Genomic DNA, 27,934 nt, shown 5'->3' with positions numbered 1-27,934 from the left:
AAAACAAAAAAGAAAGAAACAGGGTCCCTGATATTTTTGGGATTGCCATGAGCTAGGGAAGATAGGCAATGCTAAGAGGATTTTTGAGAAGTGCAAGAAGGAAAATGAAATGAAGGTCATAGAAATGGCAGTTGTATGAGAGTCTGCTTCCTAGACCATCACTCAGTTGGTCAATCAACATGTATTAAGCACCTACTGTATACCATGCACTGAAGGTCAAGCTCTATGAGGGCAAAAGTTTTCTCTGCCTCACATACTACTTATTTATTTATGTTTAGAGACGGCATCTCACTCTGTCACCCGGGCTGGAGTACAGTGGCACGATCTCGGCTCATTGCAACCTCCGCCTCCCAGGTTCAAGCGATCTTCCCACCTCAGCCTCCCGAGTACCTGGAACTACAGGTGTGTGCCACCACACCCGGCTAATTTTTGTATTTTTAGTAGAGACGGGGTTTCGCCACGTTGGCCAGGTTGGTCTCGAACTCCTGACCTCAGGTGATCCACCCACCTTGGCCTCCCAAAGTGCTGGGATTACAGGCGTGAGCCACCGGGCCCAGCCGGTTCACGCCTATTATCCTAGCACCTTTGGGAGAGTGAGGCAGGAGGATTGCTTGTGGCCAGACATTCAAGACCAGCCTGGGAAATATAGCAAGACCCTGTCTCCACCAGAAATTTAAAAATTAGCCAGGCAAGGTGGCATGGGCCTGTAGTCCCAGCTCTTCTGGAGGCTGAGGTGGGAGGATCACTTGATCTCAGGAGTTGGAGGCTGCAGTGAGCAATGATCACACCACTGCACTGCAGCCTAAGCGACAGAGACAGACTTTGTCTCTACATAAAGAAAAAAAAAAAAAAGGTATATTTGTTGAACCCTGAAGGCCTAACTTCCACTTTCTCAGGCTCCAGGCAGGCGTATGCAAGGGTCCTTCAGTGGTTTCAGGTGACAACTCCAGGCACAGTCACGCACCCCAGGGCATCCCACTCCAGCCCAGCTGGGGCCTGATATTTACAGGCCCAGCAGGTCCTAAAAGTGTAGAGCTCAGTTTAACTCAGCAGGGACAGACAAGCCAAGTCCAGGACCCACCTCCATGCCAAAACAATAAATCAAGCAAAAAAAGGCTGGGTGCAGTGGCTCACGCCTGTAACCCCAGCACTTTGGGAGGGCGAGACGGGCGGATCGCCTGAGGCCAGGAGTTCAAGACCAGCCTGGACAACATGACAAAACCCCATCTCTACCAAAAATACAAAAATTAGCCGGATGTGGTGGTGCATGCCTGTAATCCCAGCTACTCAGGAGGCTGAGGCAGGAGAATCGCTCGAACCTGGGAGGCAGAGGTTGCTGTGAGCCGAGATCACACCACTATACTCCAGACTGAGGTCAGGAGTTCGAGACCAACCTGGCCAACGTGGCAAAACCCCGTCTCTACTAAAAATACAAAAATTAGCCGGGTGTGGTGGCACACACCTGTAGTTCCAGGTACTCAGGCCACAGAGTGAGACCCTGTCTCAAAAATAAACAAACAAAAAAACAAAGCAGGCCGGGCGCGCTGGCTCAAGCCTGTAATCCCAGCACTTTGGGAGGCCGAGACGGGCGGATCACAAGGTCAGGAGATCGAGACCATCCTGGCTAACTCGGTGAAACCCTGTCTCTACTAAAAAATACAAAAAAAAAAAACTAGCTGGGCGAGGTGGCGGGCGCCTGTAGTCCCAGCTACTCGGGAGGCTGAGGCAGGAGAATGGCGTAAACCTGGGAGGCAGAGCTTGCAGGGAGCTGAGATCCGGCCACTGCATTCCAGCCTGGGCGACAGAGCGAGACTCCGTCTCAAAAAAAAAAAAAAAAAAAAAGAAGAAAAACAATTCTAGAACCTTCTGATGGCATTGGTGTGTTTTGCTTTCAGATAATTGGTTAAGTGCAGGCAGCCACACCTTTGACTTCCATTTCAACTTACCTCCCAGGCTTCCTTCTACCTTCAGCAGCAAATTTGGCCATGTCTTCTATTTCGTACAAGCTTCCTGCATGGGCCGGGAACACATTTTAGCCAAGAAGAGGATGTACTTATTGGTTCAAGGAACATCCGCCTTCCACAAAGAAACTCCATTGCAGGTACCGATGGGGTAAAGGCGGAGGTGGAAACATTCTCCAAGCTCCAAGGAGGAAGAGGGAAGGTGGGTGGGCAGGGGACAGAGAAGGTCCCAAGGGGAGAAGGGAAGGGTGTTGGCAGCTTCCCAGGCCCTGAGATTTCACAAAAGGTGAGTCAGAAACCTTAGGGCAGCCGGAGGTCAAGGCTGCAGTGAGCCATGTTTGCACCACTGCACTCCAACCTGGGCGACAGAGTGAGACTCTGTCTCTAAAATAAAATAATATATGTGTATATATTTTATTTATTTTTTGAGACAGAGTCTCGCTCCGTCGCCAGACTGAAGTGCAGAGGCATGATCTCGGCTCACTGCAACCTCCGCCTCCCAAGTTCAAGCGATTCTCATGCCTCAGCCTCCTGAGTAGCTGGGATTACATACAGACTGGCGACACCACGCCCAGCTAATTTTTGTATTTTTAGTACAGACAGGGTTTCACCATGTTGGTAAGGCTGGTCTCGAACTCCCGACCTCAGGTGATCCACCTGCCTCAGCCTCCCAAAGTGTTGGGATTACAGGCATTAGCCACCATGTCAGGCCAACATTTTTTAAGAAAAGAAACAAGGGCAGGAACTAAGCCAGTGGTTTTTTTTTTTTTTTTTTTTTTTTTGAGACGGAGTCTCGCTCTGTCCCCCTGGCTGGAGTGCAATGGCGCGATCTCGGCTCACTGCAAGCTCCGCCTCCTGGGTTCACGCCATTCTCCTGCCTCAGCCTCCTGAGTAGCTGGGACTACAGGCGCCCGCCACCGCGCCCGGCTAATTTTTTTGTATTTTTAGTAGAGACGGGGTTTCACCATGTTAGCCAGGATGGATAAGCCAGTGGTTTTCAACTGGGGCTGTTTTATCCCCATAAGGGACATTTGGCAATGTCTGGAGACATCTGTGGTTGTCTCAACTTGGGGGGTGCTCCTGGCATGGAATGGGTGGAGGCCAGGGATGCTGCTCAGCACCCTGCAGAGCCCAGGAGAGCCCCACCCAGGAGAATGGCCCAAATGTCCACTTGTCAAGGGGGAGACACGGCCCTAGGGAAAAGCCAAGAAGAGGCCCCACGGGGTGACCCTCAGTGTGGGAGAGAGGCCTGGACACTCAGTAGCCCTCCAGCACTGACCTTGGAGCTCTCAGACAATAGAGGTGGTGGCCTCAGTCCAGGAGAAGGAAGGGCCGTGCAGCCTCCGCTTGGCTGAGTGCAGGACTCGTTCTGGGTCCCTTCCCGAGTCCAGGTGCAGAGGCGGAGTTTGAGGTGGGAGGAGGGACGTTGGCCAAAGTCACTTCACCTCTCTAGGGAGTGATTTGCCATCAGAGCATTGGGACAAGATGACAAATGTCAGAGGGCTGGCATTTTTTTTTTCTTTTCCTTTTTTTTTTTTTTTTGAGACGGAGTCTTGCTCTGTCACCCAGGCTGGAGTGCAGTGGCATGATCTCGGCTCACTGCAACCTCCGCCTCCTGGGTTCAAGCAATTCTCACGCCTCAGCCTCCTGAGGAGGCTGGGATTACAGGCACCTGCCCGCAAGGCCGGCCAATTTTTTTTTCTATTTTTAGTAGAGACGGGGTTTCACTGTCTTGGCCAGGCTGGTCTTGAACCCCTGACCTTGTGATCCACCCTCCTCAGCCTCCCAAAGTACTGAGATTACAAGTGTGCGCCACTATGCCCGGCCAGCAGTTTCTTTTTCCTTTTCTTTTATTTTTTTTGTTTTTTTGAGAGGGAGTCTTGCTCTGTCGCCCAGGCTGGAGTGCAGTGGCCGGATCTCAGCTCACTGTAAGCTCCGCCTCCCGAGTTTACGCCATTCTCCTGCCTCAACCTCCCGAGTAGCTGGGACTACAGGCGCCTGCCACCTCGCCCGGCTAGTTTTTTGTATTTTTTAGTAGAGACGGGGTTTCACCGTGTTAGCCAGGATGGTCTCCATCTCCTGACCTCATGATCTGCTTGTCTTGGCCTCCCAAAGTGCTGGGATTACAGGCTTGAGCCACCACGCCCGACCTTTTTTTTTTTTTTTTTGAGACCGAGTCTTGCTCTGTCGCCCAGGCTGGAGTGCAGTGGCACAATCTCGGCTCACTGCAATCTCCGCCTCCCGGGTTCGTGCTATTGTCCTGCCTCAGCCTCCCAAGTAGCTGGGACTACAAGCGCCCGCCACCACACCTGGCTAATTTTTTTGTATTTTTAGTAGAGACGGGGATTCACAGTGTTAGGCAGGATGGCCTCGATCTCCTGACCTCATGATCCGCCCGCCTTGGCCTCCCAAAGTGTTGCGATTACAGGCATGAGCCACCGCGCCTGGTCCCATTGTTTTTCTTTTGATACAGAGTCTCACTCTGTCACCCAGGTGGGAGTGCAGTGGCACAATCTTGGCTCAATATAACCTCTGCCTCCCGGGTTCAAGTGATTCTCCTGCCTCAACCTCTGGAGCAGCTGGGATTAGAGGTGCCCACCACCACGTCCAGCTAATTTTTGTATTTTTTAGTAGAGATGGGGTTTCGACATGTTGGCCAGGCTGGTCTCAAACTGACTTCAGGCGATCCGCCTGCCTAGGCCTCCCAAAGTGCTGGGATCACAGGCGTGAGCCACTGCTCCTAGCCAGGACCTCTATTAAAAAAAAAAAAAAAAAAAAAAAAAGGTAATAGCTCAGTTGGAAATAAAGGGACACTGGTAGCTCTTGGTACTTCCTGATACCTCTTTCAGGACCAGGACAGGACTACCAGCTTTGTCTTGAGTTAGGGCAGCAGGTTCTTTCACACCTGCAGGGTCCTAACGCATGCTACGAATTTTCGAATAAGACTGCCGGGATTTAGAATGAAACCAGATGCAATTAAACTTCAGGAGAGGAGGGGCAGCTCCAGCTGCTCCTGAGAAGGCGGAAGAGAAGCCAGAGGCAGAAAAGTGGGAGGTGAGGTCAGAGGGGGTCAAGGGTCTGCCTGAGTTCTCAAAAAGGCGACATACCTGACCTCCTGCAGTATGTTTTTCTTTCTTTTCTCTTCTTCTTCTTCTTCTTCTTTTTTTTTTGTTTTGTTTGTTTTATTGAGATGGAGTCTCACTCTGTCGCCCAGGCTGGAGTGCAGTGGCGCAATTTCGGCTCACTGTAACCTCTGCCTCCCGGGTTTACGCCATTCTCCTGCCTAAGCCTCCCGAGTAGCTGGGACTACAGGTGCCCACCACCACACCCGGCTATTTTTCTTTTTGTATTTTTAGTAGAGACAAGGTTTCACCCTGTTAGTCAGGATGGTCTCGATCTCCTGACCTCGTGATCTGCCCGCCTCGGCCTCCCAAAGTGCTGGGATTACCCAGCCTTCTTCTTCTTCTTTTTTTTTTTTTTTTTTTTTTGGAGACAGTATGTTGCCCAGGCTGGTCTCGAACTTCTGGGCTTGAGTGATCCTCCTCCCTTGGCCTCCCCAAAGTTCTGGGATTACAGGCATGAGCCACCACACCCGGCCAGCAATGTTTTCAAACCACAGGTCACAACCAAGTAGTGGGTTGCAAAAATCCATTTGGTGGAATACAAGCATTTTCTTTTCTTTTTCTTTTCTTTTCTTTTTCTTCTTCCTTTTTTTTTTTTTTTTTTTTTTTTTTTTTGAGACAGAGTCTCCCTCTGTTGTTCAGGCTGGAGTGCAGGGCTGGATCTCAGCCTCACTGCAACCTCGGTCTCCCAGATTCAAGTGATTCTTCTGCCTTAGCCTCCCGAGTAGCTGGAATTACAGGAGCATGCCACCACACCTGGCCAATTTTTATATTTTTAGTAGAGATGGGGTTTCACCACATTGGCCAGGCTGGTCTCAAACTCCTGACCTCAGGTGATCCGCCTGCCTTGGCCTCCCGAAATGCTGGGATTACAGGTGTGAGCCACTATGCCTGGTCTTTTTTTATTTTTATTTTTTGAGACGGAGTCTCACTCTTTTGCCAGGCTGGAGCAATCCCGGCTCACTGCAACCTCCACTTCCCGGATTCCGGTGATTCTCCTGTCTCAGCCTCCTGAGTAACTGGGATTACAGGTGCCCGCCACCACGCCTGGCCAATTTTTGTATTTTTTTTTTTTTTTTTTTTGAGACGGAGTCTCGCTCTGTCGCCCAGGCTGGAGTGCAGTGGCGCGATCTCGGCTCACTGCAAGCTCCGCCTCCCAGGTTCACGCCATTCTCCTGCCTCAGCCTCCCGAGTAGCTGGGACTACAGGCGCCCACAACCGCGCCCGGCTAATTTTTTGTATTTTTAGTAGAGACGGGGTTTCACCGTGGTCTTGATCTCCTGACCTTGTGATCCGCCCGCCTCGGCCTCCCAAAGTGCTGGGATTACAGGCGTGAGCCACCGCGCCCGGCCAATTTTTGTATTTTTAATAGAGATGGGGTTTCACCAAGTTGGACAGGATGGTCTCGGTCTCTTGACCTTGTGATCCACCCGCCTCGGCTTCCCAAAGTGCTAGGAGCGCCTGGCCATATTTTTATAAAATGAAAGAATAGGCAAGAATATAAATAGGCAATATCAGAAAAAATAAATTTAGCAGGTTGCAACCATTTTTTTAAATAAGATAAAAGAACAGAACAGGCAATAAGTAGAATAAAAATATCAGAAATAACAATCTGCCGGCCGGGCGCGGTGGCTCAAGCCTGTAATCCCAGCACTCTGGGAGGCCGAGGCGGGCGGATCACGAGGTCAGGAGATCGAGACCATCCTGGCTAACACGGTGAAACCCCGTCTCTACTAAAAAAAATACAAAAAACTAGCCGGGCGAGGTGGCGGGCGCCTGTAGTCCCAGCTACTCGGGAGGCTGAGGCAGGAGAATGGCGTAAACCCGGGAGGCGGAGCTTGCAGTGAGCTGAGATCCGGCCACTGCACTCCAGCCTGGGCGACGGAGCGAGACTCCGTCTCAAAAAAAAAAAAAAAAAAAAAAAAAAAACAATCTGCCATGTTGCAATCAACTTTTTAAAAATAAAAGCAGGCCAGGCACTTTGGGGGGCCAAGGCAGACAGATCAACTGAGGTCAGGCATTTGAGATCAGCCTGGCCAACATGGTGAAACCCCGTCTCCACTAAAAATATAAAAATTAGCCAGGCATGGTGGTGTGCACCTGTAGTCCCAGCTCCTTGAGAGGCTGAGGCAGGAGAATTACTTGAACCTGGGAGGCGGAGGCTGTAGCAAGCCAAGATTTTACCATTGCACTCCAGCCTGGGCAACAGAGCGAGATTCCATCTCAAATAAAATGAAATAAAATAAAAATAAAAGCAAAGAACAGACTATGTCAGAAAATATAAATTTTGTGAGTTTCAATGAACTTTGTTTATTAAATCCATGAATAGGGTGAGGCGCGGTGGCTCATGCCTGTAATCCCAGCACTTCGAGAGGCTGAAGCGGGAGGACTGTTTGAGCCCAGGAGTTTGAGACTAGCCTGGACAACATAGTGAGACCTTATTTCCAAAAAAAAAAAAAAAAAAAAAAAGCTGGGGTGTGGTGGCACGCATGCCTGTGGTCCCAGCTACTAGGGATGCTGATGGCGGGGGATAACTTGAGCCCCGGAGGTCAAGGCTGCAGTGAGCCCTGAATGCACCACTGAACTTCAGGCTGCAAACAAAAACAAAAACAAAAACAAGGCCGGGCGCAGTGGCTCACGCCTGTAATCCCAGCACTTTGGGAGGCCGAGGCGGGTGAATCACGAGGTCAGGAGATCGAGACCATCCTGGCTAACACAGTGAAACCCCACCTCTACTAAAAATGCAAAAATTAGCCAGGCGTGGTGGCGCACGCCAGTAATCCCAGCTACTCAGGAGGCTGAGGCAGGAGAATCACTTGAATCCAGGAAGCGGAGATTGCAGTGAGCCGAGATCACGCCATTGCACTCCCGCTTGGGCAACAAGAGCAAAACTCCATCTCAAAAAAAAGAAGAAGAAGAAAGAAAGAGGCCGGGTACGGTGGCTCACGCCTGTAATCCCAGCACTTTGGGAGGCCGAGGCAGGCGGATCACGAGGTCAGGAGATCAAGACCATCCTGGCTAACACTGTGAAACCCCGTCTCTACTAAAAATACAAAAAATTAGCCAGGCGTGGTGGCAGGCACCTGTAGTCCCAGCTACTCGGGAGGCTGAGGCAGGAGAATGGCATGAACCTGGAAGGCGGAGGTTGCAGTGAGCCGAGATTGCGCCACTGCACTCCAGCCTGGGCGACAGAGCGAGACTCCGTCTCAAAAAAAAAAAAAAGAAAGAAAGAAAGAAATTGATATTCCGAATGGTAAATAGCCTTGATCCAAGGGCACTGGGAGAGGCTGGGTGCAGTGGCTCACACCTGTAATCCCAGCACTTTGGGAGGCTGAGGCGGGCAGATCACCTCAGGTCGGGAGTTCATGACCAGCCTGGCCAACATGGCGAAACCCCACATCTACTAAAAATACAAAAATTAGCTGGATGTGGCCGGGCGCGGTGGCTCACGCCTGTAATCCCAGCACTTTGGGAGGCCGAGGCGGGTGGATCATAAGATGTCAGGAGTTCGAGATCAGCCTGGCCAACATGGTGAAACCCCGTCTCTACAAAAAATACAAAAATTAGCCCAGCGGTAGTGGCATGTGTCTGTTATCCCAGCTACTCTGGAGGCTGAGGCATGAGGATTGCTTGAACCTGGGAAACGGAGGTTGTGGTGAGCGGGGATGGTGCCACTGCACTCCAACCTGGCGACAAAGCGAGACTCTGTCTAAAAAAAAAAAAAAAAAAAAAAAATTAGCTGGATGTGGTGGCATGCACTTGTAGTTCCAGGTACTCAGGAGGCGGAGGCAGGAGAATCACTTGAACTCGGGAGGCGGAGGTTGCAGTGAGCCGAGATCACACCACTGCACTCCAGCCTGGGCGACAGAGCAAGACTCTGTCTCCAAAAGAAAAAACCAAAAACCAAAAGCCAAAACATGCTGGGAGATGGGAGATGACTCCAGGTTTTTCACTGCAAAATCCCTAGGGCTCCAGATTCCATCTTAATGCCTCTTCCTACGAGAGTCCCCAAAGCCCCACAGGCTTTTTATTTTTATCTTATTTTTGAGGTGGAGTCTTGCTCTGTAGCACTGGCTAGAGTGCAACAGCATAATCTCGGCTCACTGCAACCTCCACCTCCCGGGTTCAAGAGAGTCTCCTGCCTCAGCCTCCTGAGTAGCTGGGATTACAGGCATGCACCATCACGCTCAGCTAGTTTTTGTATTTTTAGTAGAGACAGGGGTTTCACCATATTGGTCAGGCTGGTCTCGAACTCCTGACCTCATGATCCTCCCACCTCGGCCTCCCGAAGTGCTGGGATTATAGGCGTGAGCCACCGCGCCCGGCCAGCCCCAGAGGCTTTGAGGAGTTCCCAGGGTGGATCAGGCAGGCGAGTGGATTGTGCGGTCCCGGTCCCTCACGGTTGTCTGTTTCTGTTCCCCCACATCCTCCTCTTCTAGAACCCCTTGTTGGTGGAGGCTGAGGAGAAAGTCTCCTACAACTGCTGCCGCCAGGGCACCATCTGCCTGCAAATCCAAATGGAAAAAAACACCTTCACACCGGGAGAGAAGGTTGTCTTCACAACAGAGATCAACAACCAGACCAGCAAATGCATCAAGACGGTCATATTCGCCCTGTATGCTCACGTTCGGTACGAGGGCTTCACGCCCGGCGCGGAGAGGCGGTCTCGGCTGGACAGCAGCGAGCTTCTGCGGCAGGAGGCCAACACCCACATGACCCGCTTCAACACCACCAAGATCGTCAGCACCTTCAGCCTCCCAGTGCTGCTGTCCGTGAGCAGCAGCACACGGGACGGGGAGATCATGCACACTCGCTACGAGCTGGTCATCACCGTGCACCTGCCCTGGTCCCTGACCAGCCTCAAGGCCAAGGTTCCCATCATCATCACCAGCGCCTCGGTGGACTCTGCCGGCTGCCAGTCGTCAGAGGACGGAGTGTTACCCGTGAGCCCAGATCACCAGAATTAAGTGCCCAAACTTTTAAATATTAAAAGCTTTATTAGTCTCTACTGGGAGGAAGCTCTCTGTCTTGCACAGGTGACTCTCAGATGAGTCGAGGCGTAGGCAACACGTTGTCTGCAACCTCCCCGAGCTCTAGCGGTTTAGGTATCCGTGTCTCCCATCTGTAGAACTATCACTGAATGCCTGGAATGGACAAAGGAAACTGGGAAGGTCTCCCAGGACCCAAACCTGGCATAGCCCGCGTTTTCCACCCTGAGTCTGCCCCCGCCTACTGGGATCTCACAGTGCCAAGACCAGGGGTCCTACTTGGGGGAAATTCTCCCCTCTGCTAATGTCTGGCTGTATTGACCGTCACAACTGCAGGGGATCGGGGGAGAAGAGAGTCCTACTGGCATGGAGGGGGTGGAGGCCAGGGACGCTGTTCAGCACCCTGCAGTGTCCAGGGCGGCCCCCCACAATCAGGAATTGTTTACCCTGAATGTCAACAGTACCAAAGGGGCTGGGCATGGTGGCTCATTCCTGTAATCCCAGGACTTTAGGAGGCCATGGTAGGAGGATCGTTTGAGACCAGGAGTTTGAGACCAGCCTGGGCAACATTGTGAGACCCCCATCTCTACAAAAAAAAAAAAAAAGAAAAATTGACCGGGCATGGTGTCTCACGCCTGTAATCCCAACACTTTGGGAGGCCGAGGTGGGTGGATCACGAGGTCAGGAGATCAAGACCATCCTGGCTAACACAGTGAAACCCCATCTCTACTAAAAATACAAAAAATTAGCCGGGTGTGGTGGCGGGCGCCTGTAGTCCCACCTATTCGGGAGGCTGAGGCAGAATGGCATGAACCCAGGACCGGGAGGCAGAGCTTGCAGTGAGCCAAGATCGCACCACTGCACTCCAGCCTGGGCGACAGAGCGAGACACGGTCTCAAAAAAAAAAAAATACAAAAGGAAAATTAGCCAGGCGTGGTGGTGGGCACCTGTAGTCCCAGCTACTTGGGAGGCTGGGGAGGGAGAATGGCATGAACCAGGGAGGCGGAGCTTGTAGTGAGCCGCGATCATGCCACTGAACTCCAGCCTGGGTGACAGTGCAAGATTCTGCCTCCAAAAAAAAAAAAAATTAGCTGGGCGTGATGGTGCTCACCTGTAATCCCAGCTGCTCAGGAGGCTGAGGTAGGAGAATCTCTTGAACCTGGGAGGCTGAGGTTGCAGTGAGCCGAGATCATGCCACTGCACTCCAGCCTGGGTGACAGTGCAAGAGTCAGTGTAAATATACATATATACATATATATGTGTGTGTATATATATGTATATGTGTTTATATGAATATATGTACATATGTGTATGTGTGTGTATATGTATATATGTGTATGTGTATATATGTGTGTATACGTGTATACATGTGTGTATATGTGTATATACGTATATGTGCATATGTGTATATATGTATATATGTGTATATATGTATATGTGTATATGTGTGTATATGTATATATGCGTGTATGTATATATGTGTATATATGTGTGTGTATATATGTGTATATGTGTATATATGCATATATGACAGGATCATATACGTATATATGTATATGAAAAATTAGCTGGCTGTAGTAGCACACACCTGTAGTCCCAGCTATTCGGGAGGCTGAGGCAGGAGGATCACTTGAGCCCGGGAGGTCGAGGCTGCAGTGAGCCATGATCATGCCACTTCTCTCCAGCCTGGGTGACAGAGCAAGACCCTGTCTGGAAAAAAAAAAATTAAAAAAAAAAAACACCCACGATATCACAGTAAAAAGGAGGAGAAACTGTGTGCTGGTATAATTCACAGAGGTTGCTGTAGAGCCCCAGGGCTGCTCTGTGGGTCTCATACCCGAGTTGGATCCTGTGTCTCCTCTGCCTACAGCAGCTTAGGCTTCCTCCCCCACACTTGGGACCAATGCCAAAGTCTTCCTAGTGATGGGCCTGTGCCATCTGCCCACGTGCAATCCATCCATAAGCCATAGGGCTTCTGTCTCCACACTTCCCAGAATCTCCCACTTCTCCCCTTCCCCTGCCTCTACCCTGCTCTGGTCCACCTTTTTTGGTTTTGTGTTGTTTTTGACATGGAGTCTCCCTCTGTCTCCCAGGCTGGAGTACAGTGGTTTGATCTTGGCTCACTGCAGCCTCCACCTCCTGGATTCAAGCGATTCTCCTGCCTCAGCCTCCTGGGACACCGTGCCCAACCTAAATTGGATTTTAGAGGAACAATAGAAATATTTAGTGTAAGTATATCCCATGCAATATTTAGAATATAGTTATGCTTAAAAATCATTCACTGATGGCCAGGCGCAGTGGCTTACATCTATAATACCGGCACTTTGGGAGGCTGAGGCAGGTAGATCACTTAAGGTCAGGAGGTTAAGACCTGCCTGACCAACATGGAGAAAACCCATCTATACAAAAACTACAAAAATTAGCCAGGCATGCTGACACACAGTAAAATTCAAAAGGCCTGGCTTCGCCTGCAAGGCCCTGCATGCCTGAAATGAAACAGTGGCTGAGGCTGGGTGTGGTGGCTCACGCCTATAATCCCAGCACTTTGGGAGGCCAAGGTGGGCAGATGTCTTAGGGTCAGGAGTTTGAGACCAGCCTGGCCAACATAGCGAGACCCTGCGTCTATTTTTAAATTTTTCTTTCTTTTTTTTTTTTTTGAGATGGAGTCTAGCTCTGCTGCCCAGGCTGGAATGCAGTGGTACAATCTTGGCTCACTGCAAGCTCCGCCTCCCGGGTTCACGCCATTCTCCTGCCTCAGCCTCCTGAGTAGCTGCAACTACAGGCGCCCGCCACCACGCCTGGCTAGTTTTTTGTATTTTAGTAGAGACAGGGTTTCTTTTTTTTTTTTTTTTTTTTTTTTGAGACGGAGTCTCGCTGTGTCTCCCAGGCTGGAGTGCAGTGGCGTGATCCCGGCTCACTGCAAGCTCCGCCTCCCGGGTTCACGCCATTCTCCCGCCTCAGCCTCCCAAGTAGCTGAGACTACAGGCGCCCGCCACCACGCCCGGCTAGTTTTTTGTATTTTTAGTAGAGACGGGGTTTCACCATGTTAGCCAGGATAGTCTCGATCTCCTGACCTCGTGATCCACCCGCCTCGGCCTCCCAAAGTGCTGGGATTACAGGCTTGAGCCACCGCGCCCGGCCGAGACAGGGTTTCACCGTGTTAGCCAGGATGGTCTCGATCTCCTGACCTCATGATCTGCCCGCCTCGGCCTCCCAAAGTGCTGGGATTACAGGCGTGAGCCACCTCGTCTGGCCAATTTTTCTTAATAATAGTAAAATTAAATTAAATTAAATTTTAAAAAGAGTGGTCCAGGGTTTGTCTTCTTGGGGAAATGGCCCTGAAATACTTCTCCAACCACCTTCCAACAGCAACATACTGGTACCTCCCTCCCTCTTGCTGCAGGGTGTCTGTCAACCCTGCAGCCACGACACATTTGCACTTAAATGGTGGCCCCTGCCACATTCCAGAAGATTCTGGAAGACCCAGCCTCTCCATAGGGTGGAACCAAGACATTTAGTTTATTTATTTATTTATTTATTTATTTAATTTATTTGAGACAGCGTCTCACTTTGTTGCCAGGCTGGAGTGCAGTGGTGCGATCTCGGCTCACTACAACCTCCGCCTCCTGGGTTCAAGCGATTCTCCTGCCTCAGCCTCCCTAATACCTGGAATTACAGATGCCTGTCACCACACCCGGCTAATTTTTGAATTTTTAGTAGAGCTGGGGTTTCACCATGTTGGCCAGGATGGTCTCAAGCTCTTGACCTCCTCATCCACCTGCCTCGGCCTCCTGAAGTGCTGGGATTACAGGCATGAGCCACTGTGCCTGGCCCTTTTTTTTTTTTTTTTTTTTTTTTTTTTTTTTTTTTTTTGAGATGGAGTTTCCCTCTTATTGCCCAGGCTGGAGTGCAATGGCATGATCTTGGCTCACCACAACCTCTGCCTCCCAGGTTCAAGGAATTCTCCTGCTTTAGCCTCCTGAGTAGCTGGGATTACAGGCATGTGCCACCACGTACTGCAACCTCCGCCTCCTGGGTTCCAATGATTCTCCTGCCCTAGTCTTCTGAGTAACTGGGATTAGAGGTGGATGCCATCATGCCCGCCTAATTTTTGTATTTTCAGTAGAGATGGAGTTCCACCATGTTGGCCAGGCTGGTCTCAAACTTCTGACCTCAAGTGATCCGCCCGCCTTGGCCTCCCAAAGTGCTGGGATTGCAGGCATAAACCACCACGCCCCACGGGATTAATGTCTCCTTTTCTTTCTTTCTTTTTTTTTTTTTTTGAGATGGAGTCTCATTCTGTTACCCAGGTTGGAATGCAGTGGCTCAATCTTGGCTAACTGCAACCTCTGCCTCCCTGGTTCAAGCGATTCTCCTGCTCAGCCTCCTGAGTAGCTGGGATTACAGGCACCCGCCACCATGCCCAGCTAATTTTTGTATTTTTAATAGAGATGGGGTTTCACCATTTCACCATATTGGCCATGCTGGTCTCGAAATCCTGACCTCGTGATCCATCCGATTCTGCCTCCCAAAGTGCTGGGATAACAGGCATAAGTCACTGCACCCGGCATCTACTTCTTTTTAAAAGTTTCTCGTAGAGATGGGGTCTTTCGATGTTGCCCAGGCTGGTCTTGAACTCATGGGATCCAGCAATCCTCCTGCCTCGGCCTCCCAAAGTATTGTGACTATAGGCAAGAGCCACTGCATTCAGTCAATTCATTTATATTTCTTCCTCTCAGCCAATGCTAGTGATCATGAGAGCCACAAATGTAATTTTATTTTATTATTTTTTTCTTCAAATAGAGATGGGGGTCTCGCTGTGTTGTCCAGGCTGGTCTTGAACTCCTGACCTCAAGTGATGCTCCCATCTTGGCCTCCCAAAGTGCTGGGATTACAAGTGTGAGCCACCACACCTGGCCACAAATGTAATTTTAAATTTCCTAGGCCGGGGCAGTGGTTTATGCCTGTAATCCCAGCACTTTAGGAGGCAGAGGCAAGCAAATTACCTGAGGTCGGAAGTTCAGGACAGCCTGGCCAACATGGCGAAACCCAGTCTCTACTAAAAATACAAAAATTAGCCAGGTGTGGTGGCGCATGTCTGTAATCCCAGCTACTCAGGAGGCTGAGGCATGAGAATCGCTTGAATCCAGCTTGTGCAACAGAGCAAGACTCTGTCTCAAAAAAAAAAAAAAAGTAAGTTTGTTGGTTGAATAGTAACAATAGTGATCTAGGTCACATTTATTGGGCCCTTGCTTTAAGCATGACACTGTCTTAAGCCCATTACCTGCATCATCTCATGTAGTCCAGACAGCAACCCCTGAGGAAGATACCACTACCCAGGAACTGAGGATCAGAGAGGTTCATTGATTTGCCTAAGGTCACACAGCAAACTCATTGCAGAGCCAGGACTTGAAACCAGTTCAACCAAATTGGTGATGTGAACCACTGTGGATGCTCACTGCTTGCCTAAACTCTGACAGTTAGGCTGATATGAACGACCCCAGGATGGGAAATGTGTGTATGTATGTAGGTATTTTTAAGATGGAGTCTCACTCTGTCAACCAGGGTGGAGTGCAGTTGTGTGATTTCGGCTCACTGCAACCTCCACCTCCCAGGTTCAAGCAATTCTCCTGACTCGGCCTCCCGAGTGGATGGGATTACAGGTACGTGCCACTACGGCTGGCTAATTTTTGTATTTTTAGTAGAGGCAACGTTTCACCATGTTGGCCTGGCTGGTCCTGAACTCCTGACCTCAAGTGCTCTGCCTGCCTCGGCCTCCCAAAGTGCTGGGCTTATAGGCATGAGCCACCATGCCCGTCGTGAGCCACTGCGCATAACTCTACATTAGGGGTGGATTCCTTCTCTGTGGCGGGGCCATCCTGGGTAGTGAAGGGTGCTGAGCAGCATCCCTGGCCTCCACCCACTCCATACCAGGAGCAACCCCCAGTTGTGACAACCACAAATGTCCCCAGACATCACCCGGTGTGCCCTGGCGGGCAGATTCACCCCTGGTTGAGAGCTACACTGTACAGTATACACTTGGAGGCCTCTGTGGAGTTAATAGATCTGATAGTAAATGCTATGCATGAGAATCCCAGTTCTGATGTTTATTTATTAATTATTATCATTATTTTTTGCTGTGAGATGGGGTCTCGCTCTGTCACCCAGAGTGAAGCGCAGTGGTCCTATCATAGCTCACTTAACCTCAAGCTCCTGGGCTCAATCTACCCACCTCAGCCTCCCAAAGTGCTGGGATTATAAGCATGAGCCATCGCGCCCAGCCTCTGCTGCTTGTTGTTGTTTTGAGACGGAGTCTTGCTGTTGCGGAGGCTGGAGCGCAGTGGCGCAATCTCGGCTCACCGCAACCTCCACCCCTGCCCTGTGTTCAAGCGATTCTCGTGCCTCGGCCTCCCAAGTAGTTGGGGTTACAGGCACCCACCACCACACCTGGCTGAGTTTTGTATTTTCAGTAGAGACAGGGTTTCACCACGTTGTCCAGGTTGGTCTCACACTCCTCTACCTCAGGTGATTCACCCGCCTCGGCCTCCTGAAGTGCTGGGATTACAGGCATCCGCCACTACATCCAGCCAATTTTTGTATTTTTAGTAGAGATGGGGTTTCACTGTGTTGTCCAGGCTGGTCTCACACTCCTGACCTCAGGTGAGTCACCTGCCTCGGCCTCCGGAAGTGCTAGGATTACAGGCGTGAGCCACCACGCCTGGTGTCAGCTGTTTATTTGCTAAATGACTTTGGGCCAGTTACTCGTTTCTGAGCCTCGGTTTCTCCATGTGTAAAAGGGGAATTCATTCCTAGCGCCCTCCTCCGGAAGACACCGGATTAAACCAGCCAATGCATATAAATGGCCTGAACCCAAGTCACCACTCACTCCATAGGCGCCATCATTACCCCAGTGGGACTCTTCTGGAAGATTCTGATCTGCTCTGCAGCACCGCCAGCGGGTCCCTGCCCCCTCCTCGCCAGCTGCCTCCCGCCTCCAGGCCCTAGACTCAGTGGACCACACAGGCGGGCGTTGAGGACACTTCCTGTGCAACAGCGGCGGTACCCGCCACGCCAGGTGGGCCAACGGGAGAATGCAGCTGGGGCCGCCCCACTTCCTGCCCCCGTGGAGGGGCCTCTCATTCTCCCTGGCCCCCACTCCCAAAATAACCCTCCCCCGCCCCGGGAACCAAAGTCACCCACACCAGCTGCAGCCTCCCACTTGGGGGACGTGGGACAGGCAGGGGACTAGCAGCTGCCACCACCACCACGGTGCCTGCCCCGCCAGGAACGTCCACCCCCTGCTGCCACCACCTCCGGCATTCCAATCCCCAAAAGGGGGGGGGTGACCCGGCCTCCCTCATCGTCCGGGAAATATGAACTCCGAGGAAGCCGGGCTGGCGGGGAGGAGGGAACTCCTCGGCCACCTTAGGTGACCAGGGACCTTCCCTGACCCAAACCCCCAGGCCTGAGGTGCCCCCAGTTTTCACCTCGGGTGACTGTGTTGAGGAAAAGGGGCTGGTTGCCAGGACAACAGCCCCCCACCTCCGCCCGGGAACAAAGAGGCAGCCGAGAGAGCCAAGAACGGCCTGTTCTCTCCCCGCCAACGCGGCTGGCACATCCTGGCAGCTGGCACCAGGAGGGCTGTGCCCAGAGCCGCCAGGCCTGGCCACCCTGGACACGGCTTTCCAGGGAGGGGTTGGCTGGGGGGGATGGCTGCGGCCCCAAGGAATGGAGTCGCACGGCCCCATGGGATCTGATTCCCAGACAGCTGCCCCGGGCCTCCGTCCTTCCCGGACATGGACAAGGAATCTGCTTGACTGCCTGCAGGACGCGAGGGAGGCCCAGGAAGTCTTAAATGTCGGCTCAGAGCCGGACGGGCCACCAGGGCCAGAGGGTGCAGGAGACAATGGCCAGGTGGAGGCCTGGCCTGTGGTCCCTCCGGGCAGTCCACGGATGGGCATGTGAACCAGTAGGACACTCCTGGCCTAGAAGAGAGGACAGTGGGTCTCAGAGCTGCTCCCCTCCCCCACACCCGCCACCGCCTCGCAGGGGGCAGCGGGCAGCTGGCGCCATGAGGGCCTGGGGGTGGGGATGGGCCAGGGCCTGCATGTTAAAAGACCCCTGGCTTCCTGCAGCGAGCCCAAATTGCCAGAGACAAAATCCTCTGCCTTCTCACCGTTGGGTCACAGCTGGTCAGGTGTCCACCCGGTCGCAGGAGCCACAGTGTGGCGGGGGACAACGTGGACAAGGCCTGGCTGAGTTGCCAGGTTAATTACAAGACAGGCAGTTAAATGAATTATTGTTGTTGTTATTATTACTTTTTGTTTTTGTTTTTGTTTTGAGACGGAGTTTCACTTTTGTTGCCCAGGATGGAGTGCAACGGCGCAATCTCGGCTCACTGCAACCTCCACTTCCCGGGTTCAGGCGAGTCTCCTGCCTCAGTTTCCCGAGCACAGAGATTACAGGTGCATGTCACCACGTCCAGCTAATTTTTTTGTTTTTTTTTTTTGAGACGGAGTCTCGCTCGGTCGCCCAGGCTGGAATGGTGCAGTGGCGAGATCTCGGCTCACTGCAAGCTCCGCCTCCCAGGTTCACGCCATTCTCCTGCCTCAGCCTCCGGAGTAGCTGGGACTACAGGCGCCTGCCACCGCACCCGGCTAATTTTGTGTATTTTTAGTAGAAACGGGGTTTCACTGTGTTAGCCAGATGGTCTCGATCTCCTGACCTCGTGATCCACCCACCTCGGCCTCCCAAAGTGCTGGGCTTACAGGCTTGAGCCACTGCGCCCGGCCACGTCCAGCTAATTTTTTGTATTTTTAGTAGAGACGGGGTTTCACCATGTTGGTGAGGCTGGTCTCGAACTCCTGACCTCAGGTGATCCACCCCCGTCCCCTCGGCCTTCCAAAGTGCTGGGATGACAGGTGTGAGCCATTGCGCCCAGCCATTATTGCTATTTTTTGAGACAGAGTCTCCCTCTGTCACCCAGGCTGGAGTGCGGTGGCACGATCTTGGCTGACTGCAACCTCCGCCTCCCAGGTTCAAGGGATTCTCCTGCCTCAGTCTCCCAAGTAGCCAAAATTACAAATGTATGCCACCACGCCCAGCGGCTAATTTTTGTATTTTTAGCAGAGACGGGGTTTCACCTTGTTGGCCAGGCTGGTCTCCAGCTCCTGACCTCAAGTGATCTGCCCACCTCGGCCTCCCAAAATGCTGAGATTACAGGCATGAGCCACTGTGCCTGGCCAAAACGAATTATTATTATTATTATTATTTTGAGACAAGGTCTTGCTCTGTCACCCAGGCTGGAGCACAGTGGTGCCATCATAGTTCATGGCAGCCCTGACCTCCTGGGCTCAAGCAATCTTCCTGCCTCGGTCTCCCAAAGCACTGGAATTACAGGTGTGAGCCACTGAACTCCATTAAATGAACATTTTTTAGCATAGGTATGTGTCAAAATATTCAGAACATACTTATGCTATAAATCATTCACATGGCCAGGCATGGTGGCTCACCCCTGTAATCCCAGCACTTTGGGAGGCCAAGGTGGAAGGATTACTTGAGTCCAGGAGTTTAAGACCAGCCTGGGCAACATGGTGGGACTCCCACCTGTATGAAAAATACAAAAATTAGCCAGATGTGATGGCATGCACCCATCTTCTCAGCTACTTGGGAGGCTGAGGTAGGAGGATTGCTTAAGTCTGGGATGTCGAGGCTGCATCCTGATTGCACCACTGCACTCCAGCCTGAGCAACAGAGCCAGACCCTGTCTCAAAAGAAAAAAAAAAAGGCCGGGCACGGTGGCTCACACCTGTAATCCCAGCACTTTGGGAGGCTGAGGCAGGTGGATCATGAGGTCAAAAGATCCAGACCATCCTGGCTAACACGGTGAAACCCCGTCTCTACTGAAAATACAAAAAAATTAGCCGGGCGTGGTGCTGGGTGCCTGTAGTCCCAGCTACTCAGGAGGCTGAGGCAGGAGAATGGCATGAACCCGGGAGGCAGAGCTTGCAGTGAGCCGAGATCGTGCCACTGCACTCCAGCCTGGGCTCAGTGCGAGACTTCGTCTCAAAAAAAAAAAAAAAAAAAAAAAGTGTAGCTGAGATTTGCATTCGACCAGGTGTCCTGTATTTTTATTTGCTAACCCTGCAACCTTAGGACAGGGGTTCTGGAAGAGGCGAACTGAGTTCATCCTCATCCTTATCCCCCAACGTGCTCCTCTGCTGGGTCCCTGCCTCAAGGTTGGCCCTGTCCCCTGAACCCCTAACCCAAGGCCTGTGTCAGCCTCACCTGTCCACTTTCCGTGTGCAGTCTCTCCTCTGCCCGCACCCCCTGCAGACCCTCCACGGACCATCACCTCCCACTGGCCCCCGCAGATTCCCCAGGCCCCTGCCAGTCCCTGCATCTCACAGGCCCCTTCCCCAGAGGCCTGATGAGGGCCCTCCCCTGCTCTGAATCCAACATTGCTGCCCATTGCTCCCAAGACAAAGACCAGGCCCTGGCCAGGCGCGGTGGCTCATGCCTGTAATCCCAGTACCGTGGGAGGTCAAGGTGGGCAGATCACTTGAGGCCAGCAGTTTGAGACCAGCCTGGCCAACGTGGTGAAACCCCGCCTCTACTAAAAATACAAACATTGGCTGGGCATGTTGGCGGGCGCCTATAATTCCAGCTACTCGGGAGGCTAAGGCAGGAGAATTGCTTGAAACCAGGAAGTGAAGGTTGTAGTGAGCTGAGATCACGCCACCGCACTCCAGCTCAGATGACGGAGTGAGACTCTGTCTCAAATAAATAAATAAATAAAACTTAAAAAAATTAGAATATAGAAATGAGCCGGGTGTGGTCACACGCACCTGTAATCCCAGCTACTCAGGAGGCTGAGGCAGGAGAATCCCTTGAACCCAGGAGGCGGGGGCTACAATGACCCAAGATGGCGCCATTGTACTCCAGCCTGGGTGACAGAGCTAGACTTCGCCTTAAAAAAAAAATAGGGTCCGGGAGCAGTGGCTCACGCCTGTAATCCCAGCACTTTGGGAGGCTGAGGGGGGCAGATAATAAGGTCAGGAGATCGAGACCAGCCTGGCCAATGAAGAGAAACCCTCTCTCTAATTTTTGTATTTTTAGTAGAGACTGGGATTCACCGTGTTAGCCAGGATGGTCTCGATCTCCTGACCGCGTGATCCGCGTGCCTCAGCCTCCCAAAGTGCTGGGATTGCAGGCGTGAGCCACCAAACCTGGCCAATTTTGTATTTTTAATAGAGAGAGGGTTGCTCTTCATTGGCCAGGCTGGTCTCGAACTCCTGACCTCAGGTGATCCACCCTCCTCAGCCTCCCAAAGTGCTGGGATTACAGGCCTGAGCCATCACAGCTGGCCCCAAGTCTTTTTTTTTTTTTTTTTTTTGAGACAGAGTCTCGCTCCGTTGCTGAGGCTAGAGTGCAGTGGCATGAGCTTGGCTCGCTGAAACCTCTGACTCCTGGGTTCAAGCAATTCTCCTGTCTCAGCCTCCCGAGTAGCTGGGATTACAGACACGCGCCACCATGCCTGGCTAATTTTTTTTTTTTTTTTTTGAGACAGAGTCTCGCTCTGTCGCCCAGGCTGGAGTGCAGTGGCTGGATCCCAGCTCACTGCAAGCTCCGCCTCCCAGGTTCACGCCATTCTCCTGCCTCAGCCTCCCGAGTAGCTGGGACTACAGGCGCCCGCCGCCTCACCTGGCTAGTTTTTTGTATGTTTTTTAGTAGAGACGGGGTTTCACTGTGTTAGCCAGGATGGTCTCGATCTCCTGACCTTGTGATCCGCCCGTCTCGGCCTCCCAAAGTGCTGGGATTACAGACTTGAGCCACCGCGCCCGGCCTCTTTTGGGTACTTTTAGTAGAGATGGAGTTTCACCATATTGTTCAAGCTGGTCTCAAACTCCTAACCTCAGGTGATCCACACGCCTCAGCCTCCCAAAGTCCTGGGATTACAGGCGTGAGCCACCGCACCCGGCCAGGTCCCAAAAGTCTTAATACAATCCTGCCATCCCGTGTCTGTCTCCAGGGCTGCCCAGCACAGTGTGGCACACAGCAGGTGCTTAATAATTATTTGTTGAATGACTGCATATTCAGTGAATTGCCGGCCTGGCTCACACTCAATAGGACATGCTTGAAAACGGATGGATGGATGGAGGGAAGGAAGGGTCAGAGGTGAGACAGGGAACACCTGTGCCAGGCAGGGACCCCCCCCCCCATGTGGGGCCAGCAGTGCCACCTTGTGGCAGTATGCTCACCGCCGTTCCCCTACTCTCAGTGAGAAAGAACTAGGAGTCCTAGAATTGGGAGGAGGTGGAGAGGGAAGGAAAGAAAAGAAGGAGTAGAAAATGTCAAAAACAAAGACTTTCTGGGCACAGTGGCTCATGCCTGTAATCCCAGCACTTTGGGAGGCTGAGGCGGGTGGATCACCTGAGGTCAGGAGTTCGAGACCAGCCTGGCCCACATGGCAAAACCCTGTCTCTACTGGAAATACAAAAATTAGCCGGGTGTGGTGGCGCATACCTGTAATCCAAGCTACTTGGGAGGCTGAGGCAGGAGAATCGCTTGAACCCGGGAGGCAGAGGTTGCAGTGAGTCGAGATCACGGCACTGCACTCCAGCCTAGGCAACACAGTGAGACTCTGTCTCAAAAAAAATAATAGGGCTGGGCGCGGTGGCTCACGCCTGTAATCCCAGCACTTTGGGAGGCTGAGGCGGGCGGATCACGAGGTCAGGAGATTGAGACCATCCTGGCTAACACGGTGAAACCCCGTCTCTACTAAAAATACAAAAAATTAGCCGGGTGTGGTGGTGCACGCCTGTAGTCCCAGCTACTCGGAGGCTGAGGCAGGAGAATGGTGTGAACCTGGGAGGCGGAGCTTGCAGTGAGCTGAGATCGCGCCACTGCACTCCAGCCTGGGCGACAAAGTGAGACTCCGTCTCAAAAAATAATAATAATATTAATAATAGGCCGGATGCCGTGGCTCATGCCTATAATCCCGCACTTTGGGAGGCTGAGGCGGGTGGGTCACGAGGTCAGAAGATCGAGACCATCGTGACTAATACGGTGAAACCCCATTTCTGCTAAAAATAAAAAAAAAAAAAATTAGCCAGGTGTGGTCACTGGCTACTCGGGAGGCTGAGGCAGGAGAATGGCATGAACCCGGGAGGTGGAGCTTCCAGTGAGCCGAGATTGCGCCACTGCACTCCAGCCTGGGCGACAGAGCGAGACTCCAACTCAAAAAATAATAACGATAATAAGTAAATAAATAAATAGTGCCAGGCGCGGTGATTCACGCCTATAATCCCAACACTTTGGAAGGCTGAGGCGGGTGGATCTCGAGGTCAAGGAGTTCAAGATCTGCCTGGCCAACATGGTGAAACCCCGCCTCTACTAAAAATTCAAAAAATTACCCGGGCGTTGTGGTGGGTGCCTGTAGTCCCAGCTACTCAGGAGGCTGAGGCAGAGAATTGCGGGAACCTGGAAGGTGGAGCTTGCAGTGAGCCGATATCGTGCCACTGCACTCCAGCCTGGGCGACAGAGCGAGACTCTGTCTCAAAAATAAATAAATAAATAAAAATTAAAACAAAATGGGAATCAGGCTGCTGAATAATGTAATGAAATAGCCCAGAAAACAGCAGCTATCTCATTTTCGTTTTTGAGACAGGGTCTTGCTCTGTTACCCAGGCTGGAGTGTAGTGGTGCAATCTTGGCTCACTGCAACCTCCACCCCTCCAGTCTCAAGCGATCCTTCCACCTCAGTCTGTGGAGAAGCTGGGATTACAGGCATGGGTCACCATACCCGGCTAATTTTTTTTTTTTTTAATACTTTAAGTTCTAGGGTATGCACAACGTGCAGGTTTGTTACATATGTATACATGTGCCATGTTGGTGTGCTGCACCCATTAACTCATCATTTACACTAGGTATTAATGCCATCCCTCCCCCTACCCTCCTCCCCACAATAGGCCCCGGTGTGTGATGTTCTCCACCCTGTGTAAAAGTGTTCTCATTGTTCAATTCCCAGAGTGAGAACATGCGGTGTTTGGTTTTCTGTCCTTGTGATAGTTTGCTGAGAATGATGGTTGCCAGCTGCATCCATGTCCCTACAAAGGACATGAACTCATCCTTTTTTATGGCTGCATAGTATTCCATGGTGTATATGTGCCACATTTTCTTAATCTAGTCTGTCATTGATGGACATTTGGGTTAGTTCCAAGCCTTTGCTATTCTGAATAGTGCCGCAATAAACATATGTGTGCATGTATCTTCATAGCAGCATGATTTATAATCCTTTGGATATATACCCAGTAATGGGATGTCTAGGTCAAATGGTATTTCTAGTTCTAGATCCTTGAGGAATCACCACACTGTCTTCCACAATGGTTGAACTAGTTTACAGTCCCACCAATAGTGTAAAAGTGTTCTTATTTCTCCACATCCTCTCCAGCACTTGTTGTTTCCTGACTTTTTAATGATCGCCATTCTAACTGGTGTGAGATGGTATCTAATTGTATACCAGGCTAATTTTTGCATTTTTGGTAGAGACAGGATTTCACCATATTGGCCAGGTTGGTCTTGAACTCCTGAGCTCAAGTGATCTGTCCACCTTGGCTTCCCAAAGTGCTGGGATTACAGGAGTGAGCCACCTTGCCCAGCCAACTGTAGCTATTTCTTTCTTTTTTTCTTTTTTGTTTTTTGAGATGGAGTTTCACTCTTGTTGCCCAGGCTGGAGTGCAGTGGTGCATTCTCGGCTCACTGCAACCTCCACCTCCCGGGTTCAAGTGATTCTCCTGCCTCAGCCTCCCGAGTAGCTGGGCCCACACCCACAGTAGCTATTTCTTACCTCTCACCCTGGGGCTGTGGGAGGCCAGGCGGGGACTTCTGGGCAGATGTTGCCCTCAAGAAGAACCGAAAGCCTGGGAGATGACTGTCTCAAAAAAAAAAAAAAAAAAAGACTGGGCATGGTGGCTCATGCCTGTAATCCCAGCACTTTGGGAGGCCGAGGCGGGCAGATCACAAGGTCAGGAGATCGAGACCATCCTAGCCAACATGGTGAAACCCCGTCTCTACTAAAAATACAAAAAAATTAGCCAGGCGTGGTGGCGGGTGCCTGTAGTCCCAGCTACTCGGGAGGCTGAGGCAGAAGAATGGCGTAAACCCGGGAGACGGAGCTTGCAGTGAGCTGAGATCCGGCCACTGCACTCCAGCCTGGGCGACAAAGCGAGACTCCGTCTCAAAAAAAAAAAAAAAAGGGTGTTTGGCAAAATCACCAGGGCTCATCCCCTAGACCAGAGTTATTTTGTTACTCAAGGCCACCAAGAAGCTGAGGGTTACCAGGCAAATCTCCCACTGACCTTGAATCTTGGATGAGTCACTTCCCCTCTCTGAGCCATCCCTGCCCTCCCCTCCTCCCTCCCTCTCACTCACTCTACTCCAGCCACAGGGCCCTCCTCGCTGTTCTAGGTGCCAGGTGCAGTCCTGCCTCAGGGCCTTTGCATGGACTGTGCCTGCTGCCTGGAATGCTGTTCCCCCTAACTGGACATGGTTCCCTCCTGACCTCTCTCTCTTCTCTTCTTGGATGTCACTCAGAAAGGCCTCCTCTGACCTCCCTACAAAAAACTGCAGCCCCATCGGGTGCAGTGGCTCACGCCTGTAATCCAGCACCTTGGGATGCCAGGGCTGGTGGATCACGTGAGGTCAGGAGTTCAAGACCAGCTTGGCCAACATGGTGAAGCCCTGTCTCTACTAAAAAAAATACAAAAATTGGCCAGGCATGGTGGCACAGGCCTGTAATCCCAGCCACTTGGGAGGTCGAGGCACGAGAATTGCTTGAACGTGGGAGGCGGAGGTTGCAGTGAGCCAAGATCGTGCCACTGCACTCCAGTCTGGGTGACAGAGTGAGACTCCGTCTCAAAAACAAAAAACAAGAACAAAAACCCTGCAGCCCCCACATTCGTCTTTTCCGTTGCTGTCCTACCACGTGACCCATTGTAAAGTTCACTCACTTATCTTGTTCCTTGTTCGTCTCTCGCACGGGTTAGTGAGTGTCACGAGGGCTGGAATTCTTATCTGTTTAGCTCACCGCTGTGCCCAGTGCAAGGACTCCATAAATATGGTTGAATGAGTGAATGAGAAGGAAAAAGTCTGTTACAAATGTCAAGGAATGCGGTCTCAGATTCACTTGAGAATCTCACTAACTGCCTGAAGTTACTTCAATTTAAACATTCAGGACAAGTGCAGTGTCTCACACTTGTAATCCCAGCACTTTAGGAGGCCAAGGCAGGTGGATCACTTGAGGCCAGGAGTTTGAGACCAGCCTGGCCAACATGGTGAGTCCTCATCTCTACCAAAAATACAAAAATTAGCCGGGTGTGGTGGCACGCACCTGTAATCCCAGTTACTTGGGAGGCTGAGGCAGGAGAACCGCTTGAACCCGGGAGGTAGAGGTTGTAGTGAGTCGAGATTGCACCATTGCACTCCAGCCTGGGTGACAGAGCAAGACTCTGTCTCAAAAAAAAAAAAAAAAAAAAATTTAAACATTCAGCTTCTCACTGTGCATTATCCACATGGTGCTTTTGGCTACAGTGTTGGATGGCACACAATTCTAGAACACTCTTAACATTGCAGAAAGTTCTATTGGACAGTGCTAGCATAGACCCTGTCCTCACCCACCCCCCTGAAAAATGCAGTCACAGACACCCAATTTTTCCCATGTTCTTTCTAAAGCTACCAGAAGCTTCATTCTATTCAAATAATTTAGCAGAAGTGGCAAACCGGTGGCCCCTGGGCTGGACACAGCCCCTGTTGTTCCCTAACAGGCAGGACATGTCTACGGCTTGAACTTCCTGTGGATCTGTGACTCCCCAGGTGGGTCTCCCATAGGACACTGCTCTCCCCTGCCCCTCTAAGCAGAGCATCACTGCCACCTCCTCAGCAGAAATATTCATCTCCTCCTTGGCCCCTAGGGCCATCTGAGATTGAGACCTTGGTTTATAGACCAAGAAGATAAAGAATTTGGGTGGTGGAGAGGGGCGGGGTAAAATCCAGGCGGAGGCAGCTTCAGGAAGAGGTTGATCCAGCAGTCACAGAGCCTATAACCTGACGGCTGCCTTGCCCCTGGCTGACCCTCTCCAGGCCTCAGTTTCCTCCTCCACAAAACAGGGATGATAAAAAGTCAATATAGTGCTGGGAGGTCTGATGCTGGGCAGGTCGGGCTGGAGGCTGGATGAGTTCCCTGTGGTGGTTCAAGTCGCTCATATAGCTGGGTTGGGCCGGGTGCGGTGGCTCACACCTGTGATCCCAGCACGTTGGGAGGCCCAGGCGGGCAGATCCCTTGAGGTCAGGAGTTCGAGACCAGCCTGGCCAACATGGTGAAACCCCGTCTCTACCAAAAATACAAAAATTAGCCAGGCCTGGTGGCACGTGTCTGTAATCCCAGCTACTCAGGAGGCTAAGGCAGGAGGATCTCTTGAACCCAGGAGGTGGAGGCTGCAGTGAGCCAAGGTCGTGCCACTGCACTCCAGCCTTAATGACAGAGCGAGACTGCGTCTCGAAAAAAAAAAAGTGTGTGTATGTATATATATATAGCTGGGTTGCAGCCCATGGTGGAGGGCCTGGCCCCTGACGCGCTGGCGAAGGTCACCCTGCAACTCTCCTGGGGTTCTAGCAGCCTCAGTTTGGCCATAGGGGAAATGGGCGACCTAGGGAATCCCAGCACCCGTGCGGCGCCCCGATCGCACTCACCTCCCAGGGCCAACTTCATAGGGTCCCCAGATGCGGAGCGGGGGGTCCCGTGACTGGGACAGGCGTGGTCCAGGAGTGCCCCTCCCCTTCAGGGCGTGTAGTCCTTCCCGTACTT

The 27,934-nt window shown here is 51.7% G+C and overlaps 1 protein-coding gene and 1 long non-coding RNA gene across 3 annotated transcripts in view; one reads left to right on the top strand and one right to left on the bottom strand.

Moving 5' to 3' along the window:
- The window catches only part of ARRDC5 (arrestin domain containing 5), a 12,907-nt gene extending 2,816 nt beyond the window's left edge, over positions 1 to 10,091 (top strand). The window contains exons 2-4 of one of the 2 annotated variants that reach the window (XM_077979523.1): positions 279 to 402; positions 1,954 to 2,101; positions 9,523 to 10,091. In XM_077979523.1, the coding sequence (XP_077835649.1) occupies positions 279 to 402; positions 1,954 to 2,101; positions 9,523 to 10,050 (800 nt within the window). In that variant the 3' untranslated portion in view covers positions 10,051 to 10,091. Of the gene's footprint in view, positions 1 to 278; positions 403 to 1,895; positions 2,102 to 9,522 lie in introns of both variants that reach the window. The other variant, XM_015122553.3, reaches the window with a different exon arrangement.
- On the bottom strand, positions 10,061 to 27,934 carry LOC106994613 (uncharacterized). The gene is made up of 3 exons (XR_001441229.3): positions 27,820 to 27,934; positions 11,183 to 11,280; positions 10,061 to 10,227 (listed from the first exon to the last, which is right to left on the bottom strand). It is a non-coding gene; the product is annotated as an uncharacterized LOC106994613 (long non-coding RNA).

This window comes from Macaca mulatta, chromosome 19 (assembly GCF_049350105.2).
Source record: "Macaca mulatta isolate MMU2019108-1 chromosome 19, T2T-MMU8v2.0, whole genome shotgun sequence".
NCBI lineage: Eukaryota > Metazoa > Chordata > Mammalia > Primates > Cercopithecidae > Macaca > Macaca mulatta.
Note: the sequence above shows the minus strand (reverse complement) of the source record. Positions and strands in the feature narration are given on the sequence as shown.